The sequence below is a fragment of the Nansenia antarctica genome (genome assembly GCF_963989245.1).
Source record: "Nansenia antarctica genome assembly, chromosome: 19".
In the NCBI taxonomy this organism is placed as follows: domain Eukaryota; kingdom Metazoa; phylum Chordata; class Actinopteri; order Argentiniformes; family Microstomatidae; genus Nansenia; species Nansenia antarctica.
Genome location: NC_137692.1, coordinates 21,743,754 through 21,766,930, shown reverse-complemented (window position 1 = coordinate 21,766,930; position 23,177 = coordinate 21,743,754). Strand labels below are relative to the sequence as shown.

The following is a 23,177-nucleotide window of genomic DNA, read 5'->3' as shown; positions in this document are numbered from 1 at the left end:
TGGTTTCATTGCCTGTGTGCTATACAACCTAACCTGGAATGATGCCTTCTGGGCTCTACAACCTAACCTGGAATGATGCCTTCTGGGCTCTCTCTGAGACAGACATGGCCTTTTTGATTTGCATCTGTTGCTTATTTAGTTCATCTAGCTTTCTCTCTAAAAAAGCCTTTGTTAGCATGTTCCTTGTGGATGGTAACCTGGTGCTGTTTAACATTGTTGGGCTTCGTGCTCTCATGTGAGATTACATTTCCACATCACATTTTCGTCATTGTTTAAAGTTATGCTAATGAAGCCATATTCCAGGTAGGTTCTGTAGTAGTATTTTTGACGTTACATTTTCTGCTTTTGTCCTAGTCAGAGTTGCCTGTTAATTAGATTTTTATACAAATTGATTTTTATAATCATCATCATAACAATGGTTTTGAGATTTATTTAAATTTGTATTCATTAATTCAAGCTTGTGCAACCTCATGTCGGTTTACGACCCATAGTTTGGGAACCTCTGGCCTAGTGGAATGACTGTTCCATAACTTCATACTACCCGTACTGTAACTTGGTTTTACAAAAACAAATGACCTTGATTTGGTGCTATTCCTTGAAAGAACATTTGATATTTAGAAGATGGCTCGGTAAATGGTGTTTGTTGCTTTGTTCAAGGCTTCTGTTTGGCCTTATCAACTGTCTGAAGTTATTGCATGTTAAAAGATGTAACCATTACTCCCTCCCTAGTATTTCATAGTTATGTTCTCTATATTATTGTTGTGTGGTTTCTGTGCACTCATTGAGGGAAAACAAACGAATGTATTTCAAACCAATTATTTTCTATTTGAAGAAAAGAGCTCATCTGATGTTTAAAGTAAAAGAGTTTTAAAAGTTTTCTGGTTTTATAGATTTGTAGAGGTTTCTAATTGTATTCAATTATACAAATATACAAATGTTTTTAGACTGTTTTAGTCCTTCACAAACACCACAAAGTGTCACATTTTCTCTACCACAAATGCAAGGGCTTTTCTTTTTAAATGATGTTATAATATTGTAATCATATTTTCAGGTGAAGTACCATATATTTATGTACAGATCCAGTTTGCATATTATGGTGTACATACATAAAATAAAATGTTTTAATATAAATGAAACTTGTCTAAGGTTCTTTTTTTTCCATATTGAAAAGATTTTACACCTCAATGAAGAAGGTCCTCGTTATCACCTCCATTAGAAGATTCTTCCATTAAGGGCGTAGCCATCTATTTTGTTTGTTGTCGTTACCAAGGTCGACTATCATGGCTCAAGTCCACTTTTGTTCTCCCTCCTCTTTATGACCCTGTTAGCCTGGGGCACACAATCTCCCCTTCTGTTACTTAGCTGATGCAAGACAACACAAACTGTTTGTGTTATGATTATGAAACAATACCGATGGTTGGTTACTTCATTCCTCTCATGTAGAGAAAACATACACACAAGCATGTGACACAGCCTAGAATGGTGCAATAACACACATCATAGAGGCAACCGTGGTGTTATGGCCAGAGAAAAGAGACACGATGTTGGAGCTGTTGGAGTCTGATGTAATAGAATTTGAAAAACACTGATTGCTGTATGAACCTGCATACTGTATATAGAAATCAGAGGAAGAAAGTAACTAATTACTATTACTATTTTAATTTATTTGTCAAGGTTTTGTACTTATTTTAGTGTTTTAGGATGTTGGTAATAATCCATTAAAGAGTACAATGATTTTTAAATATGAAGAAGAAACAGGCTGGAACAGGAATACTGGGACAATCTTAACGATGTAAGCCTAGCCAGTCTAGTTACGGCTAAATATGAACTAAATACTATTTTCATTAAAAAAAAACGGAATACTCCCTATATAGGCTGAAACAAAAATGGTTTGAGGCAGGTGACAGAGCTAGTCAACTTCTAGCCAGCCGATTGAAAGCCTGAGAAGCTGCCCGTCAAATTGTTGGGATTTAAGACAAAAATAGATTCTTGTTTTTTTTTTACTTATTTTTCAGTTTCAGCAACTTGTACAATCATGTCATGTTTTGTCTACTATTTTTTCCAGTCTTTTAGCTGTACACATAATATGTGTACAGCTAAAATATTATATTATATATTATGGTCCATGAATGTGGTTCAAAGCAAGACACACAAAGCAAAAAAGAGCGATCAACAAAAACATTGAGATGTCGATGATGGAATAAAAGTAAAGATTTTGAAAAGAAAGAAAAAGGGTAGGGGGGGGTAGGGTCAGGTGGAGGGGGGGGTTGTGTGTGTGTGTGTGTGTGTGTGTGTGTGTGTGTGTGTGTGTGTGTGTGTGTGTGTGTGAATGCACAAAAATAGATTTAACGACATTACCTTAGGTCCAAAAGCTGTGTGGGAAAGGGATTTAAGGGTAACATGAAGATAATGAGTGGAATAAACTAGTAAAGGAGATGCTAAATCTAAAGAGAGATGCCAGGTCTAAACTTGAATTTAGACTTTACTGGACACCTGTGAGAAAGAATAGGGCAGGACTGCGTCATTCAAACATCTGCTGGCGATGCCAAACAGATCAAGGAGATAATGGTCCTCAATTGTCCTAGCCACCTACTGGCCATGGAGGGTCATGGAAAAGATTAGTGATCGATTGGATACTAGAGTTGTCCTTACCCCTGCTCTATGTCTTTTGAACAGCCTAAAAGGAAATCAATAGATGGGAGGAGGAAGGCTCAGTGGCTAAAGGTTGCTCTCACTACAGCTAAGAGGGTCTTGCTGAGGCACTGGATGGGGGGGACCAACCCTACCTACATTGGTTCACAGTAAAAACTGCACTCAGTGTGCCCAATCATTCAGGAGCACTGGTGGACTCTGGGGGGGCAGGGAGGGCGACTGCCCCTCCTGGTGCCCCCACAGTTGAAAAACGTCTCGCTTAAGTGCCCTTTTGAGTGGTGAAAATGAGAGGATGTGCCCTATTGGTGCCCCTCCAATGGTCTAAACTTGACCATGTGACCCACAGTTGAAAAATGTCGCACTAAAGTGCCCTTTTGAGTGGCAAAATTAGAGGATGTGCCCTATTGGCTGCCCTTCCAATGGTCTAAACTTGTCCATGTGCACTGATGGGGTCCCATGTTGTGCAGTAGGTGCCCTTTTTCTCTTTTCGTCCTTCAAACAGCCTGAGTCCGCCACTGTTCAGGAGTGAGCACTACGCCAAAACAGGCCAATCAAATCAAACCGCACCAAATGATGGTTGTTCAGTAGATTTAACTTCCATGATGTTGAAATGCAACACATTTTTCATTTAGATTTTTTACTCTTACTTGATTGTTTCCTAGACATGAATTTTTACTTGAGTAAACGTTCACTCAAGTAGCAGTAATTATTTTTGAGTATGATATTTCAGTACTCTTTCCACCTCGATGAAATGTTCGTTGCGTTTCCCGTAGTTGTTCTTCCGGGTTCAGAGCACGCTGGCGTCCGCGTTGTGACTGCCGCTTCTGTTCCCGGTCCTGTCTCCTGTCCTTTTGTATCCTGTCTTTTTGTATCCTGTCCTGTCTCCTTTTGTATCCTGTCTTTTTGTATCCTGTCTTATCCTTTTTGTATCCTGTCCCGCCGAACTCCGCTGCCTTCACCCCCGCCATCTCCCGCCTCTCACCGCCTTCACTACCGGACTGCATTACTCACCGCCTTCACTACCGGACTGCAATACTCACCGCCTTCACTACCGGACTGCAATACTCACCGCCTTCACTACCGGACTGCAGTACTCACCGCCTTCACTACCGGACTGCAGTACCCACCGCCTCACCGTTCCTGTCCCCGGGCTCTGTGTTGCCGACCGACCCGCTGCGCGCCGCTCTCAGTCATCGCTGGCCCGGCCGTGCTGTGCTATTACCCTCGTCCCGGGAGGTAGCCACCGCTCCCTCCCCGGTTCGGGGGTTGCCATCTCCGCAGGTGAGTGTCGGTCGTTCCCAGCCTTCACTCACTGCTGCGCGATTTGGTCGCTGGCATGGCACGGCTTGGCTGGCTGGCCGCGCGGGTTCGGTCCCAGGCTGGCAATACAGATGACAACGGCAACGGCTGCTGCTGCCACCAAGGCTGGCATTCTCCGCTGCCGCCGCCACATCCATCGAGGCTCCCAGCAACATCAACACCGGACTCTACACCACCCCCCCCTCCCCGTTCGCTGACTCTCTGTTCCATGTTACTTGTCGTGGTTGCTTGTTGTTTTTTGTGTCTCCCCATGTGTGTCCTATATTGTCAGCGTCTTTGAGCCCTGGAAAAGCGCTATATAAATTAAATTAATTATTATTATTATTATTATTATTGTGGTTGTGTTGGGGAATCATCCATCTACACAGTGAAACAGGATGATCTGGTGAAGAAGATGAAGATGATGATGAATCGTTTAATGACCATACGACCTAGGTCGGTGGAATTTGTTTGCGGTACAGGTGGAAAAGCTCAATACAGCAGTGTCAAAAACATACACACATTGCACATAACTATCACATGGACATGTACACACATAACCACAAGACAAGAACATAGTCAATATGGTGTTACTCCCTATGACCTTGAGACTCGTGCCCTGTGTCTGTCAGATTAGCAAAAGGCCTCCTCTTATCACTAGCACCCTCTGACATGTGCATAGTCTGAGGAGCAGCTAGTGATGTTCAATATAAAACAGTGGCAGTGAGCTGGTTGACTACTTTACCAGGCATGACCTCTGTAGCACAATCTCATATGGAAATGTGGAAGCAATTTCCTTGAATGCAAATACACTATGGAAGGGTGACTATAAGCTGAAGTGTGAGACACCACTGCCATCTAGTGTCATAAAGTGTAAATAAATCTCACAGAATGCCTCATCTAATAATTGTATTACGGTAATTCAAATGTATTCTGGTAAATGCTCTATGTCTCACCCTTAATATATATGTTACGGTACATGTGGGAATACGGTACATATGGTAAAACTAGGGTTAGGGTTAGGTGCTAGGGTTAGGGTTAGACATGCCAACCTACCTGTTTGGGTTGGTCAGGGAGGCAGGGTTGACTAATTTCGAGTCAAGTCCGTTTGTTTGTTTTGTACCTGCCATTCGTTTCTCAGTAAAGAGAAAACTTTTTTTTCCTCTTTTACACGTGCCCCCGTTTCATCCATTCTCGTGCTGCACCACCAATACTCCTGAAAACGTAAAAAAAATGATACTGCATATTCCATAGTAATGAACGTCACTTTACGTCAGCGCCCCCTGGTGTCTACAGCTGTGCTTGCATGCGCTTGCTGCTTTGGAGAAACGGTTGCTGGGAGACGGAGACATTCTACAGATTGATGAGTTAATTAATGAGTTATTAAAGTGTTTGCTGTTGCTGCAAGACAAAGTGTGTCTTAAATATGACTTCTGAAATAGTGATTGTACTGGTGTAGAAGATGGATCACTTAGACCCCCACCAATCCGGCTTCAAGGCTGGGCATTCCACTGAGACTGCGCTCCTTGCTGTCACGGAAGCCCTCCACTCTGCCCAAGCTTCCTCCCTCTCCTCTGTTCTCATTCTCCTTGACCTGTCTGCTGCCTTCCACACAGTCAATCACCAGATCCTTCTCTCCATCCTCTCAGACCTGGGCATCTCTGGCACTGCACACTCCTGGTTTTCTTCCTACCTGGCGGGCCGCTCCGCTCCTACCAGGTGACCTGGAGAGAATCGCTATCTTCTCCACGAACCCTCTCCACTGGGGTACCCCAGGGTTCTGTCCTAGGGCCCCTACTCTTCTCCCTCTACACCAAGTCTCTTGGCTCGGTAATCTCTTCACATGGGCTCTCCTACCACAGCTACGCAGACGACACTCAACTCTTCCTGTCCTTCCCCCCGTCTGATGTACACGTGGCAACCCGTATCTCAGCATGCCTCGCTGACATTTCAACTTGGATGGCTGACCACCGTCTCAAGCTCAATCTTTTTTTCTTTTCTTTTTTTTCAGATTTTATCCCTTTTTCACCCAATTTGGTAGCCAATTGAACCCAACCTAGCATCCAATTATCCCCTGCCTATTGCGAAGGATCCGCCGCACGACCCCGTGGCCGGCAGTCCCAGAAGAGGCCGCCAGGCAGACTAGCTGACTGGCTCCTCGAGCCCAGCACCTGTTATTCCGGCACCCCGGGGGCGCTGTTGCGCGACGGATCCTTGTCCGGAACTACTCCTATACCGCCCTCGGGAGCGGCCGCCCAATATGCCGCTCCCCGTGTGTGCCCCAGCCATATCGGGATCTGGCGAGCTGGGATACGATCCCAGTCCCCGGTGGGCAGCTTGCACTAGTGGCCAGTGCTTAGACCGCTACACCACCGCGGGGCACTCAAGCTCAATCTTAACAAGACTGAGCTCCTCTTCATCCCCGGGAAAGCCTGCCCTCTCCAAGACTTCTCCATCACAGTGGAGAACTCTACTGTAACCCCCTCCCTGACAGCCAAGAACCTTGGAGTGATCCTGGATAACCGACTATCCTGTGCGGAGAACATTGCAGCAACGGCTCGCTCCTGCAGATTCTTCCTCTACAACATCAGAAGGATACGACCATTCCTTACCAGAGAGGCAGCGCAACTTTTGACCCAGGCACTGGTCATCTCCCGCCTGGATTACTGCAATGTACTCCTGGCTGGGCTCCCCGCTTCAGCCATTAGACCTCTGCAGCTCATCCAGAATGCTGCTGCCCGGCTGGTATTCAACCTCCCCAAATACTCGCATGTCACCCCTCTCCTTCGCACCCTGCACTGGCTCCCGATAGCAGCTCGCATCAGATTCAAGACCCTGGTGCTTGCATACCAGGCAGCTAAAGGGACAGCCCCTGCCTACCTGAAGGAAATGGTCACCCCCCAAACCCCTGCCCGCTCACTCCGCTCCTCCACCTCGACTGGCCACCTACACAGCAGTCGGGCTGCCCGATCACGTCTCTTCACAACACTGGCTCCCCGCTGGTGGAATGAGCTCCCCACGGCTGTCAGAACGGCAGAGTCACTACCCATCTTCCGTCGTAGACTGAAGACCCATCTCTTCAGGTTACATCTTAACTGCTCCTCCTGAGAAATCTTCCGACCCTCACCACTACGTCTCCTAAAGACACCCGCTTTCCCCTCTACTGTGTCCCTAAGAACTTCTATTGCCCCCCTTGTACTGTTTCTCAGTTTCTCCAGTAATAAAAAAAAATAAAAAAAATAAAGGTTTTAGTAGAAGGCGATAGGGAGAAGGTTTTTCCTTCTATCAGTGGCCCCGGGCCCGAGCTAGATTACTCTTCCTGCAACGAATGATGGATTGCTGATTCACATGCTTAGTATTCAAATATATTGATTGTAAGTCGCTTTGGAATAAGGCATCTGCTAAATGCCAAAAATGTAAAAATGTAAATGGTGTGCTACTGTGAAAGTGTCTGCGCTGGAGAGATGGCTGGAGAGATGGTTGGAGAGATGGTTGGAGAGATGGTTGGAGAGATGGTTGGAGAGATGGTTGGAGAGATGGTTGGAGAGATGGTTGGAGAGATGGTTGGAGAGATGGGACCAATGGTTGTGCATGACACTCCAGGAAAATCAATCTTCTCTGAAGTAAGACCAGTCCAAGCAGTTGTGCCTTGCAATGATTTGGGACACACAGGGGCATTGCTGCAGCCAGATAGGATTTTATTTCATTTTATAATAAGAAAATATAGTGGCTCAATCTCATTTGAAACTTGAATTTGATGTGACTGTAAATTGGTTAATTCTTGATTGAATTGACGAATATAATAATAATCATAATCATAATAATCATAATCATATTTTCTTTTGCAATATTCTGTTTCTGGTGTTTGAATCGAACTAGGTATTCCCACAGCCTGTAAGGAAATAATCATTACAATTATCTTTCTTCATACTCAAACCTGGGACTGCATAATGCACAATGATGGACCCTGTATCTATTTCAGCAGTCAAACGTTGGGTTTATGTGATACCTGGTTACATTAGCATATACAGTAGCTGGCTCTTTACTCCAGCCATACAGCTCAACGTGGCTGGACTAAAGAGCCATGATCAGCATTTGACACCAAATGGCTACGGGCCTATCATCAACCTATCCAAATGTGCGCCCCGGCGGGGGGCTATGGACAGGGGTGGGCTCACCTAACCCACTCAAACGTGCGTCTTGCTCACCTAATCAAAATGCTTTTGTACGGGTTTTTTTGTTCGTTTTTTTACTTTAACTAAAACATTTTTTTTCTGAATTGTGGATATTCCAGCGCCGTGTTTGAATGTGTAATCTCATATTTGTATTTACTGTAGGTCCCTATGCTATGCCTATCTATTTAGTGCTGCCCATAGCTACCGCCGGCCTTGCTACAGCAAACCACCCAAGATGTTGGTTCTGGCGCTGGGCCTGATCTGACATAAGATCAGTGACCTGACCTTACTAGCATAAGTCTGTTAGGCAGGTCAAGGAAAAGTTACAAAGAAAGGAAAACGGAATATGCATTTTCTGTACAATCTAAAACGCAACCTAGATCTTTCCAGCCAGACAGGTCAGAGCTGTTTCGAACGCACTTTCAGAACCGGAGGAAAACATCCTGTGTGTTTGTGTGTCTGTGTCTGTGTTTGTCTCGATGTCTGTGACTGAGGGTTGGCAGGTGCAGACCACAGCACTGCCTGCAGAGAAGGGTGCCTAAATAATAGTATCTGACTGCTGCAGAGCAAACCCAAATCCTAAACTTCTGTTCATCAGGCAGTATAATCTAGTGGATAGTGAGTTGGACTTGTGATCGGAAGGTTGTGAGTTCAAATCTCGCCTGAAGCCACACCACTACTAGTGTGCCCTTGAGCAAGACACTTAGCCCTCAGTTACTCCAGGGGGAATGTACCTGTAATTCGCAATTGTAAATCGCTTTGGATTAAAAGCGTCTGCTAAATGGCAAAATTAAAATTAAAGTAGGGAGGTTTTCAGACATTTGTTTGTCGCTCACACAGACTGTCCCCGTGAACCTTGTTCTATCCTACTAGGTGACTTCCAGAGGAATTTAAACACTAAGATCCTCTGGGGTCAAAACCCTAAATGATAAAAGTCCCCTGTGCCCCCCCATCTCTTTAGAACAAACATGACGTGGGGCTGAAGTGCAATGCTGAGCCATGTGTTGGTTGGCAACCACCAGCCCCACCTCTTTATAAAACCATAAGAAAGTGACTTCGGGGGGGGGGGGAGGGGGGGTGTGGAGTCTTTTTCATGGTAGAGGCCTCGCCAAAGGTTTTCTTCTTTCTGGGAGAAAAGAGAGGGGGTGTGGAATTGAGAGAGAGAGAGGTCGGGGGGGCTTAGGTTGATCACTATGGCTGGTAATTTATGCAGTTTTATTGTTTGGAGCCAATGCACCGTGCCATAATGGGGGGCAGAGGCAGGGGACAAGAAGGGGGTGCAGAGGTTCCATTGAATGTCCCTACAGCCTCATGTATGCCCCCCCAACAGATTCAGGACAACTCAATGTCAACCTGACTCTCGTCCAGGCAGCAACTACACTACATGCTCGCTCCATTCATGTGGTTTTTTCACACTGAGGGAACGTCTTGAGAACTAGGCCCCAAGGATACCAGACTACTGGAAGACACAATAATAGTGTGATACAGACAAGAAAGAACGTCAACATCTCTCTAGTGACAGACTGTGGCCAGGGTTGTTGCAGGCTCAGCGGATTCTCACAAGTGGATTTCCTCTGCAGACACCTGCCACACGGCACGTTTGACACGTTTGACACGTACGATACAGCTTGTACGGTATTATGTAAAGATCCGTCTACAACACCTGTGACTCACTTCTCAAGCTGGAAGCATAAAGAGAAAGACCAAAGAGCCAAGAACCAAGAGCCAGGGGGATGAACTAAGGTGAGAGAAAATGCAATGATACAGTACCACTACATGGTTGCAAGACAACATATACAACATAACTACTGTAAAATAGTATTTGTAACAAAATAGGTTCCCAGACAATAACCTCGTTCAGGCAGAAAGGCACTAGAGTGTAAGTAAGTAAGTGTAAGTCCATGACTTATTCATGTGTTTTTGCACTGAAGTCCACCTAGATCGTAAGGTTAGAATTATAAGGTTCTATCTCAATTTTTGGTCAAAATTGAGTTTTTTACATAATCTGATCCATTAGGTGTTTATTAATGCCTGTGTGGTGTTATTTGTAAGTGTAAGTCCATGACTTATTCATGTGTTTTTGCACTGAAGTCCACCTAGATGCCAATAGGATTACTATCTATGTATGTAGTATGTGCATTTTTTTTTTTTACCCTTTTCAGTTTGAAGTTTGTTTGACATTTTATATGGTATTTATGGAACTTCACTGATCATGGCTCAACTGTGGAAAATGTGCGGTTAAATGTGAATATAACTTAAATTATGTTTGTTTAGACCCCTCTTGAATTCTCACAACTACAGGATTGTATAACTGAATAATCTTTGTAGCCACTTCGTCTTTGTGGCCACTCAGTTGAAAAGACACATCCTGTTTCCACAAACACACGCACGCACGCACGCACAGCTGAAATCAATTCACTAATCACCCAGCAGCTCACCTGAACAATCACCACTCCCTGTAGTCTGCAGTCCCACAGTGGAGGATTCAGTTCAACAAACACACTGTGGTAGGAACATGTGCTCAAACCAACTGTTTGCAGAGACCAGAGTGGCTGACGGTGAGATGACTTGGATGTGTGCTGTTGGGTGTTTGATATCAAGTTCAGTTCATGGTGAAGTTAAAGGGGCGGTACATAATTTTGGAATGTTTTATTGCATTGTAAATTCTTTCATATTGTTTCTTAGCCGCTATATTTTGTGTTTATACCTTTTCAAGGTTTTTCACCTACTACTACTACTGCTAAACTTATAAATCTGATGAAAAAGAGACAAAATTAAGTCCAAAATAAAAGGAGAAAGATAATTGCTGTCTGGTCATTGGATGCAGAAAGAGTGGAGTCGCAGTGAAACTCTGGTCAAACGGTCAAAGCCCTTTCAAGTTAGGGGAAGCACAGAAAACCACAGATAACTTGACACACACACACACACGCACACACACACACACATAAAACTGGAGATCTTTTGCCAAACATACATTTCATGAAAGACTAAATAAATAATCCACAGTGTGACCTTGCAAAGAAACGTACAAAAACCCAACCTCCTAGTTTTTATGGTACAATCTTCTTGTTGCTGGTGTGATTGTGATGTCATCAATCCACTTCTGAGCGTTTTATGTGCTTTACCTTTTTTAGCAGGAAGTGATGACACAGAGTCAGCAAAAAGGTGGGCCAGTGGGTAAAGGATGGATCAGCCAGTATGCTCTGGTGTCCCTGCTGTTGACTCTGCCATGCTGCAGGGCCTTCCTACCCAACTTCTGGTCCCGCGTGTTGACATTCTCCTGGGACTCCTACACACATCAGTACATCACGGAGCAGGCCATCCTAAACGTTACCCTGGAGACCATGAGCAGTGTCCACGCACAGCAGTATGAACAAACACAGGAGCAGGTGTGGCTGAGTTTGATATACACAAATGCTCATACTCACACACACACACACACAAACACACAGACACGCTTATTGGTGCTGTCATGCCAGAATTAGTCCGGGGCCAAATAGTGTCCGCCCTATGATGTAATCGTATCTTTCGAAACAGCGTTGCTATGCACTTATCTAATCTTCTTGCACTTGAATAGCATTAAGGTTGACGCAGGCTCACTAGTCAGCGAAAGCTTTTATGTTGGCATGGCCATTTTATATGAAAACACCTGCTAGTATGCTAATATCACACGTAATGATCACACGTAATGATGATGATGATGATGATGATGATGACGATTATGACGGCTTCTGTCAGTCAAGGCTAGGCCGGGGATTCTGGCGAGCTGTGGGTGAGGTCGTTAAATCCAACGCAGCCATGGACTTCCTGAGCTCCACGCGGTCAGACCCGGTGTACCACTTTGACTCTGAGCGTGTGGAGGGCGCCATAGTGATGCTGCGTCAGCTATGGGCCCAGACCCTGCTCTCATTGCGGGTCAGAGAGTATCAGGGGGCACGCCACAGTCTAGGCCAGCTGCTCCACTCTCTACAGGTACTCCATGGCAACGTACAGCACTGCCACTCTGCGTCAACATTTCGTGATGTTAGAATTATAAGGTTCTATCTCCATTTTTGTCAAAATTGAGTTTTTTACATAATCTGATCCATTAGGTGTTCATTAATGCCTGTGTGGTGTTATTTTTAAAATGTTGACATTTTTGAGTTAGTAATTCATAAAATACAAAGGTTCCATCTCACAAAACATAATGGAAGGTAAAAACTTTGACGCTCAATATCTCTGAACTGCCCTAAACGGAGATAGAACCTTATCATTCTAAGCTCACGATTTGCTGGTTGTAAATATATTGGCAATTTCAAAGCACACAAAACTAACGGTACTAATTTCTACCCAAAAATCTATGTAAGGTATCTTTCACCTTTCAATTATCATAATGTTTGCTTGAGGGCACACAGCATCTTTTGTCAGGTTTGAGAGTGAGCTAAACATCCACATGAGAGGACATGGATGAACTCTGCTGTCTCTTTCCCTCCCTGAACAGGACTTCTACAGCCACAGTAACTGGGTGGAGATGGGCCAACGCTCCATCTACCTCCACCTGCTGCGTCCTGAGGAGCCGGCCTTCCCTGTAGCCTCAGGTACCTGAGGACATCTGGAAACTGACCAATCAGATCATACATCTCAGAATCAGAATCAGAATCAGAATAGCTTTTATTACATCGTGACGTTAGAATTATAAGGTTCCATCTCCATTTTCGTAAAAATTGAGTTTTTTTTACATAATCTGATCCATTAGGTGTTTATTAATGCCTGTGTGGTGTTATTTTTAAAATGTTTACATTTTTGAGTTAGTAATTAATAAAATCCAAAGGTTCTATCTCACAAAACATAATGGAATGTAAGAACTTTGACCCTCAATATCTCTGAACTGCCCTAAACGGAGATAGAACCTTATCATTCTAAGCTCACGACATCTCATTGTAACACACGAGTAAAAATGATTTGGCTTTAGTTTATCCAACATTGACATTGCAGCATAAGTAAACGTAAATAAGTACAATAAGTAACCCTACATTGATGCAGTAATAACGTGATGGTTTTACAGTGGCTTCAATAGTGCAAAAATGCTGAGCAAAGTACGATGATATGAAATGCAATATAATACAGTACAGTAGTTAAGTAGCCTAATCTCCATTGTATGGTTGCAAATAATGTGTGAACCAACACACAGCCATACCATACATGGGTCATAGAGCGTGTGAGCTTAGAATGATAAGGTTCTATCTCCGTCTAGGGCAGTTCAGAGATATTGAGCGTCAAAGTTTTTACATTCCATTATGTTCTATGAGATGGAACCTTTGTATTTGATTAATTACTAACTCAAAAATTTCAACATTTAAAAAAATAACACCACACAGGCATCAATAAACACCTAATGGATCAGATTATGTAAAAAACTAAATTTTGACAAAATGGAGATAGAACCTTATAATTCTAACGTCACGACTGCTGTCACACTCTCATCTCTGTCTCGGTAGAGGACACTCCTACCTGTCTGGAGTGCCACAGTACCACCTGCAGAGACAACCTCCTGCCCAGACTGAGACGAACTCAGCAGCGCCCCCTACTGCTCACTACTGGCTACTTCAGCACCTACCCACCCAAACCACAAGGTACAGGGGTCAAATAAGACCTCGACTAGACCTCGTGTCCATAGGGGCTAACCCCATCCACCATATCACATCGTCCCTTTAAAATATGGCAAATACAGATTCTGCAAAGTCTATTGACCGTTTTCAAGCATTGGATGAAGGGGCAGGTTACACTTAAAAGGTTGTTATGGTTTTATCGGAAGGTTGTGAGTTCAAATCCCGCCTGAAACCACACCACTACTAGTGTGCCCTTGAGTAAGGCACTTAGCCCTCAGTTACTCCAGGGGGAATGTCCCTGTAATTCGTAATTGTAAATCGCTTTGGATTAAAAGCGTCTGCTAAATGGCAAAATTATTATTCATTAATTAATTACTACACTCTTTGTTCTTCAGGGAAGTGTAGTCACGGGGGTATGCTGGACAGCAGTCGCCATCTAGGGGCTCGGGGGGGTATCAACAAGGACAGTAACTCCCCCCTCTTCTCCCCCCACCACTACCTCCACGTCGAGGCGGCCCACCTTGCTACCACGGCAACCATGAATGTGCTGAGAGACCTCCGAGACTCTGTGGGCCCAACCAGCTTCCTACGGTGGGATCTGTACTGTAGACATACACAGCATAATATGCTATAATGTTGCATGTATGCCATGCTATAAATATAAATAAATGTATGCATGCATGATCTTCAATTTGAGTTGGAAAAAATGTGTTGGCATGCAAGATACAAATCTGCATGCAGTGTTTTGAAATATGATGATATGGAATAACAATTTGAACAATGTGAGGGGCGGCTGTGTCTCAGGAGGTAGAGTCGCCACCTAATGATCACAAGGTTGGTAGATCGGTGGTTCGAGCCCCGGCTGGCCACATGTCGAAGTGTCCTTGGGCAAGACACTGAACCCCAAAATTGCTCCCAGTGAGCGGGCCGGCGCCTTGCATGGCAGCTTGCCGCCATTGGTGTGTGAATGTGTGTGTGAATGGGTGAATGAGAGGCCGTTATAAAGTGCTTTGGAGCAGCTTTGGAGCAGCAAAAAAGGCGCTATATACGGTAAGTGCAGTCCATTTACCATTTACCATTAACTGTTCTTCCCTGTTACGTCCTACTGGCAGGCTGTTCAGCGTGGAGCAACTGCCAGCGCTGGTATTCGTCATGGATACGACGGGCAGCATGTTTGAAGAGATCACTGCTGCCCGCCTCCGTGCCCTCTCTATCATCCAGACCCGTGCCAACGGACCTGGACAGCCTGGCACATTCCTTCTGGTCCCCTTTCACGACCCAGGTGAGAGAGTGACACACGACCAGGCAAGATGGCTAAATCCCTATGTGTCCCTAACGTTTCCTGTCACTGTGATTGCATGTGTGTGCAATGCTCCTTCCTATGGTTATAGGTACAGTTGTAGCTAGTTAGTACCCTTATAACCATAGTAACCATATTGAAAATAGTGTGAACGGAATGTCCTGAAAGGAAAAGAATGCATTTCAATGCTTGCAATTGCATATACCGGTACAGATATTGTTTATTAGCTTGTTATAACGGCATTAGATGTGTAGTAAAGTGTTCCTGTGCTACAGGGGTGGGGCCGGTGTATGAGACAGAGGACCCACAGCAGTTCATGCGTCACATGGAGAACCTGATGGCCCTAGGAGGAGGAGACGAGCCTGAGATGTGCCTGTCAGCCATCCAGGTACAAACAGAGGGGCTTTTAGACAGGGTATCCGACCGCGGTGTCTTGAAAAGTATTAAAAGTTGATAAATCAATTTTGGGAAAATCAAGACCCTTAATAAGTATTTAAAAAGTCTTATCACGATTTTATGAGGTCTTGAATTTTGTAGGTATTTTTCTGAATTAGACTCTGTCCAAAGAGTTCGAGTCCTAAACATTTTTTTATTATTAGTTTTATTTAAAAAACTAAGATGAACCGGAAATTCTGTTGTATGATAGTGGTCTAGTCTATTGCAAAATACAAAACTGTTAAGTTAAAGGTGTCACTGATGTAAACGGTTACAGCTCGAAGTGGCGGTGAGGTCTGGAAAAATATTGACAAGGTCTTTAAAAAGTCTTTAAAGAAAGATATTGAAATTAACCTCAAGATTCCTGTATATACCCTGATGTAACCAACATAATTCTGCAACAGTATGATATGGATATCTTACCTATAGATAATGACAAATGTGTGTTTCAGCTGGCCCTCACTCATAGCCCACCGCTGTCAGAGATATTTGTATTCACTGACGCCTCTCCCAAAGACGCCCACCTGTACAACACAGTGGAAGCTCTCACTCTAGAGAAACAATGCAAGGTATATACTCCAATAACACATCATTATGCTACACCACCAAGATATGTACAGTACATCTAAGAATAAGATCATGCGAGTTGTTTGTCAGTATCATGAGAAGAGACACAAGCAAAACAGGATTTTCTAGTCGTCCTGGTTCTCTGACCTGTTTTTTTTTCTCTCGTGCCATTAGGTGACCTTCCTTGTGACCGAAGACCCCAGGTACCCTCCACCTCCAGTGTTTTGGAATGGCAGAAAGAGGAGGCATCTGTCGCCTGATCGCTTCTCTCTCTATTCCTCCCTGTCCTCCGTGTCCGGGGGACAGATTGTCTTCACCACCGACTCAGACATACACCGTGTGTCGGCCATAGTGGAGGACAACATGGCTTCTGACAAGGTACTGCTGCAACATTCTCACTCCTATCTATGCTTCATATCATGAAGATGAGCCTATTCAAACAATGACTCCTTGAGGAACTTCCTGAAGCCTTTGCTCTCTGTCTCCCCCTGCAGGTGACTCTCCTGCATGTAGTGAGTGACAGTGACCACTCTGAGTCCTCTCACACCTTCAGAGTGGACAGCGCAATGAAGGGTGTCACCTTGCACCTCACGGGAGCGTTGGATCACTGTGTCCTCCGCAGCCCAACTGGTGAGGTGACACACTAAAGGGCGTAACACATAACACCTAAGAGGCTGATGTTTTTCTTGTGAACATTATAGCTTTGTAGCTGCAATGTTTGCAGGAAAAGCGCTATACAAATAAAACAATATTATTATTATTATAGCATTGTTTTCTGAGAAGGCAAATGGTACAATAAAGGTGTATAGAAAACTGTCTCTCTCTCTCTCCCTCTCTCTCTCTCCCTCTCTCTCTCTCTCCCTCTCTCTCTCTCTCTCCCTCTCTCTCTCTCTCTCTCTCCCTCTCTCTCTCTCTCTCTCCCTCTCTCTCTCTCTCTCTCTCTCTCTCTCTCTCTCCCTTTCTCTCTCTCTCCCTTTCTCTCTCTCTCTCTCTCTCTCTCTCTCTCTCCCTCTCTCTCTCGCTCCCTCTCTCTCTCGCTCCCTCTCTCTCTCTCCCTCTCTCTCCCTCTCTCTCCCTCTCTCTCCCTCTCTCTCTCTCTCTCTCTCTCTCTCTCTCTCTCTCTCTCTCTCTCTCTCTCAGGTCGTAGTCAGTCAGTGCTGAGTCAGCAGGGTCATCTGTTAAAGTCGGAGCTGTTTCAGGGCCTATACAGAATCACCCTGCGGTCCCCTATAGAACCGGGCCTGTGGCACCTCAGCACCAGGTCTGACGGTCACGTCACATTTAACGCCATAGGTACCGGATCTAAAAACTAGACTCTTGAACTACACACACAAGATATCGTGACGTTAGAATTATAAGGTTCTATCTCCATTTTTGTAAAAATGTTGTCCGAGTTTTTTTACATAATCTGATCCATTAGGTGTTTATTAATGCCTGTGTGGTGTTATTTTTAAAATGTTAAAATGTTTGAGTTAGTAATTCATAAAATACAAAGGTTCCATCTCACAAAACATAATGGAATGTAAAAACTTTGACGCTCAATATCTCTGAACTACCCTAAACGGAGATAGAACCTTATAATTCTAAACGGAGATAGAACCTTATCATTCTAAACGGAGATAGAACCTTATCATTCTAAACGGAGATAGAACCTTATCATTCTAAGCTCACGATATATGTACGCATGTATATATCTGCATATACTGTATACGCATAATAGAATGTAATATTGTATAACAGCACAAAGCAAGAATGCTAAATGGTGCTAATCGTTCTCCATCAACAAGGGATCGCCGTTTATGACGTGGCTGAAGCAGTGTTTACATCCTGCAAAGCTGTCAGATCGTAACAATTATGAAATAAATGTATTCATTTCCAAGTCAATTTTCTGTGCATTAAAAGAAGGACATTTGTTAAACGAAAAACTATGCTTGTCTAGGAGATGGGGGTGGTGATGAACTTTCAAATAAGGAGATAAAGTACTGCTTTAGCTACAAAAGATTTCAGGAAACTGACCCCTGAATACAATTAAAATTGTATATGATTCTATAGTCACTAACTTAGTCATCTTCCTAGGTGACAGCACTGTGGACTTCCTGTATTACTTTGCGGTTGAGTCTAATGGAACTCATCCGGGCCTCGCCAGAGTAGATGGGAGTCCAATAGTAGGTGAGTTGGTAGGGTCGTTTGGGTGGCTTGCTCTGTCTTCATAGACTTATATTAATCTAGTCACCTATCTTCACGATTACCCAGTCATCATATAGTGTGAATAATGGTAATTCAAAGCTTTCAGTTCAGTTTGTTCCAAATATCTTTCTCACCACATCCAGGTGTGCCAACGTTCCTGGTGCTGGTAGTGACAGGGCTGTCACCTCACGAGGAGGTCTCGTTTAGTCACGTGACTTTGCTGGGAGTCAGCGGGGAGAGCCTGAGGAGGGTGCAACTCAACTCCTCCTCCTCCTCTGGACACGAGCTGGTGGGCCAGATGGACTCAGTTCCCAGGGAGCCCTTCTGTGTCCGTCTGTCTGGCGTGGACAGGAGAGGGATCGGGCTAGAGAGGGTCTCTACAGAGATGATACAGCCGACACATGTACAGATACAGGTATGACAACAACAACAACAACAACAACAACAACAACAGTGATCCAGCATACTGCAGTTGAACCCACTGTTCAGATTCAGATTCAGATTCAGATTCAGATAACGTTTATTGCCATTATGCATACACACATAGGAATTTGCTTTGGCATTACAGTAAGTGCGTTTATACATATACCGGTACACTTATAGACAACACAGGACAGACAACAGTGCATTGGATAGTGATACATATATAAAGTGCAGTGCAGAGTTTTTACAGTGAGTCCAGTGCATATTCAGTCCTGGGCAGACTTGGGGGCGGGGGGGAGGGGGAAGCCAGAGTCATTTATCAGCCTGGCGGCTGAGGGGAAGAAACTGAGCCTGTGGCGGGCCTTTACTGTTTTAGGCAGCCGCAACCTTCTTCTAGTGAGGGATTAGTTTCATGAATGGAATGAATGTGCTACCAAATGGTATGTGCCCAGATGATTCTCTCAGTAACACTGCTAACTTGACCAACTCACCTCGTCCTTGTACTGTGATGTAATGGTGACGTATTGTACTGCGCATACAGTAACATCTCACTGTGCCCATAGACTTACTTAATCACAGATCCCTCAGAGCATGACAAGAAGAAGTAGACCACAAGAAGTGTACCACAGAGAATAGAGCAAAAACACAGTCACTCCCCCCCCCCCGTAATCCTCATTCCGTGATGATATAAGGTTCTATCTCCATTTTTGTCAAAATTGAGTTTTGTACATAATCTGATTCATTAGGTGTTTATTAATGCCTGTGTGGTGTTATTTTTAAAATGTTGACATTTTTGAGTTAGTAATTCATAAAATACAAAGGTTCCATCTCACAAAACATAATGGAATGTAAAAACTTTGACGCTCAATATCTCTGAACTGCCCTAAACGGAGATAGAACCTTAGAATTCTAAGCTCACGATTCCTTCTCTCCCTCTCTCTCTCCCAGGTCCTCTCTGACCCACGCCTGGTTCCTGGCCGTAGTACCGTGGTAGACTTTGACATCCAGAACCACGGTCCAGCGCGTCACTTCACCCTGACCGCAGACGACGACCGTGGATACCTCACTGAGAGTCGACAGCACAGGTGAGGAGGACAGAGGCGGCCAATCAGACTGTAGGACTGTCAGTGACTCATCAATCATTAGCATGCAGTGTTTTCCTATTCTGACACCGACCACACGGTCCTCTCATGTTTGTTTGGTTTTGTTTACGAAAACACTTTGGTAATACAATAGTGTAATTTACAGAGTTACTACACAGAATAACTTGATATGAATTATATAAAGTTGACAGCAGTGGCCATACGGTTTTGGCTTGCCTCCTCCTAGCCTTTCTGTAGGAAACAGGGGGTCAGTGAGATGGAAGGTGGAGCTCTACACCCCAGGGATAGCTGAGGCAGGAGGGGTGGTCACCCTGACCCTCACAGTGCGAGCCGTGGACTCCCCAGACTCCAACTATGCAGTGGTCCACTTGACTGTAGTCCCTCTGGTGAGACATAGAACACCTGCTTTCCTATTGTCTATCACCTATTGGAGTCAATCAAAAATATCATCACCTTCTTAAAATAATGGCTTAACTTTTGAGGAAAATTATGTTTTTGCCAAAATATCATATATTCGGTTTCAGATTCAGATTTGGTTCAGTTTATTACGTTTTTCTTCAAAACTTAAAAAACTTGAAAATATGACTTAACCATTATTTGGAGAAGGTGACAATATAAAACATCCTGCACTGTCTGATATACATTTTAGTTTAGTTTCCTGTGTTTTCTCCCCAGGGTCCTGACATGACTCCCCCATCATGTTCCACCATGCGCGTAGAGAAGGCCTGCCCGCCTCAATCTCAATGCGCCGGCTCTAGCTGGACTGTGTCCCTAGCTGTGATAGACAGGGGGCACGCTTCATCTGGTCTCGCTTCCCTCCAGCTCTCCCGAGGCGAGGGCACTCTCACCCTGCTCCACACCCCCCACAGCCATGCAGATCCAGGGTTTAAAAGTACGTCGGAGAACCAGCCAGGACCTAACCACCAGCATCACACAGACAGGGGAAAGAAAAGCTCAGAGCAGAACCAAGAGGGGCCCAGGTTGGAGCGAGGGGATCCCCCTCTGAATGTGTCTGAGTGGGCAGGGGGGTCGGGCCAGTCGCCCCTGTGGGTGAGGTACACTTCCACCTGCTGCTCCCCCCGGGCAGAACTCCTAGTGTGGGACGGGGCTGGGAATACAAGACGCTGCCATCTGGCCTCCAAGCAGCAGAGGGCGCAGTGGGAGAGGGGTGGAGTGGCGAACAGAACTGGCGAGACGACACCGTGGATGAGCTGCTGTATCCTGTTGCTATTGAGTTTTTTTCTCTGTAGGTCAATTGCAAATATTTCTCTTTGAGGAAGAAGAATCTCAAGGACATCTTTTGAAACCACCGCGACCCCATGTTTCCCCCTCGACGACGGGGTGAATGAATGATGACGAACAGAGGACATTGTTAATGGGTTACTCTTTATGAATGTGCCACGCAAAGACTCACAGTGAAATGTAATCATTTGTTTGAGGACTTCTTTGACAGATTTGGTTATTGTTTTGTGGTTCCTATTAATGCTTTATATTACACTTCATACGGCTGTCCTTAGATGTCCTACTTAGATGTTATACTATACTATCGTAAAGGTAACATCAATTCCCACCCAAGCTCCCGCCATGATATTCTCATCATTTGTATAATTGACATCCATATTTCAACACAGGATAATGTGAGTGTTCCTCAATAAACATTCCACATGGTGTTCATACATACAGCAGACAGGAGCACATCAATTAAGCCACTAGTTTTAACTAAGCAGTTGTAAACTGTGATGGGGAATAGTCATGTTGTGTCCTCCCGTGAGGAGGCCTGTGCCATGTCATAGTCACGTATGGGGGTCACAGTCACAGCGGCTCTGACTGCTCTCCTCATCGTGATGGTTAACATCAATGAGATCATTAACAAAGCACTGTTAAGATCGTGGTCGTCCAGGTGAAGGGCTTCAGTGAGCTGTGGTGGACATAGACATCAATGTGAAACAGGTCATTTGATTACATTGATTTCATTCTATTGCTTGGTTTAAACAAAACAAAACTAATCATAATTGATAGTTTCAGTATGTCTGGTCTAAATTTCATGTGAATAGCTGCAAATGGAAATATGTTGAATAAAAAAATGTGTTAATGTATTGAATACTTATTGAATACCCCCACTGTATATTCTAACTTATTCATTTGGTGTCTTTGATTTAGGAAAACAGTCAACTTGTCATTGGAGAACTGGAATGGCAACGCAATGTCCATCCAGACAATATGATTGGTGGTGGTGTAATGATTGTTTCGAGGGCCAAAGGTGGACTACTTTCTTCAAGTTAGTTTGCACTAGACAACTACTGTTGTGTGTGTGTGTGTGTGTGTGCGTGCGTGCGTGCGTGCGTGCGTGCGTGCGTGCGTGCGTGCGTGCGTGCGTGCGTGCGTGCGTGCGTGCGTGCGTGCGTGCGTGTGTGTGTGCGTGTGAATGTGTGCATCTGTGTGTGTGTGTGTGTGTGTGTGTGTGTGTGTGTGTGCGTGTGAATGTGTGCATCTGTGTGTGTGTGTGTGTGTGTGTGTGTGCGTGCCTGCATGTGTGCATCTGTGTGTGTGTGTGTGCCTGCATGTGTGCATCTGTGTGCGTCTGTGTGTGTGTGTGTGTGTGTGTGTCTCACCTGGGCGTCCAGAGTGGTGTGGTTCCACGGCCAATAAGGTCACAGTAGCACAAATGGGTCCGTTTGAGTCAATGAGTACACCACCTCCTGCTCCTGATTAAGTCACTCTGTGTCGTACTTGGGAAATCTACTAGCGAACAGTCTTCAATACGATGGACGGACAGACACACGGGGGAGAGGGGACAGATGGAAAAGCAGAAGAGCAGTGGGGTATGGAGGTGAAGAAGGAAGGTGCAGAGAAGGGGGGAGCGGCAAATGTGAAGATGGAGGAGAGGGGCCACTGGGGCAGCAAGACAGAGTTTCTCTTGGCTGTAGCAGGAAACGTGGTGGGCCTCGGTAACGTGTGGAGGTTCCCCTACCTCTGTTACAAAAACGGTGGAGGTGAGTCTATCGAGAAGACAGTGATGTGATCTAACACTTTTTTGTTTGTTTGTATATCTCTATCTAATATCTCTATCTCTATACTGTACTATACTACATTAATATGTGCAATATGACAACCCTAGGGTACATAAGGTTCAGAGAATAGGAAATGTTAGAATAGGTATAGCATAGCATAGAGTACAGCACAGTGTTTTATTTGTATAGTATAGTATAGTGGATAGTGTACATAGCCTTTATTTATGTAAACCAGCTCCTTTCCCTTCTTGTTTTTTAGTATTTTTTTTCCTAGCACCAGGGGAGCCACCCCTCCCAAATTTCGTTGTTTGGTACCTGTACTATATCAATGACAATAAAGACCATTCATTCATTCATTAAACTATACTATATACATCCTATATGGTCCTAATTCTATAAAACGGTATTTCGCTCCTCACATTTTCTGAATTCAGAAT

At 44.5% G+C, this 23,177-nt stretch overlaps 2 protein-coding genes across 2 annotated transcripts in view; both read left to right on the top strand.

Annotated features, from left to right (window-relative positions):
- Window positions 1-11,269: 11,269 nt before the first annotated feature.
- Window positions 11,270-21,581, top strand: vwa7 (von Willebrand factor A domain containing 7; the record flags this gene model as incomplete). The annotated part of the gene is made up of 17 exons (XM_080549047.1): window positions 11,270-11,515; window positions 11,865-12,098; window positions 12,607-12,703; window positions 13,604-13,738; window positions 14,110-14,305; window positions 14,827-14,996; window positions 15,290-15,402; window positions 15,902-16,018; window positions 16,191-16,394; window positions 16,511-16,646; window positions 17,157-17,309; window positions 18,093-18,185; window positions 18,347-18,618; window positions 19,575-19,711; window positions 19,956-20,115; window positions 20,405-20,945; window positions 21,505-21,581. The coding sequence occupies 17 exons, from the start codon at window positions 11,270-11,272 to the stop codon at window positions 21,579-21,581; spliced, it is 3,081 nt and encodes a 1,026-aa protein (XP_080405173.1).
- Window positions 21,582-22,604: 1,023 nt separating this feature from the next.
- LOC308173993 (sodium- and chloride-dependent GABA transporter 2-like) overlaps window positions 22,605-23,177 on the top strand; it is a gene marked incomplete at both ends in the record, with an annotated part of 11,331 nt that continues 10,758 nt past the window's right edge. The window contains one exon of the mRNA XM_080549046.1: window positions 22,605-22,722. Coding sequence (XP_080405172.1) covers window positions 22,605-22,722 — 118 coding nt within the window. The remainder of the gene's footprint in view (window positions 22,723-23,177) is intronic.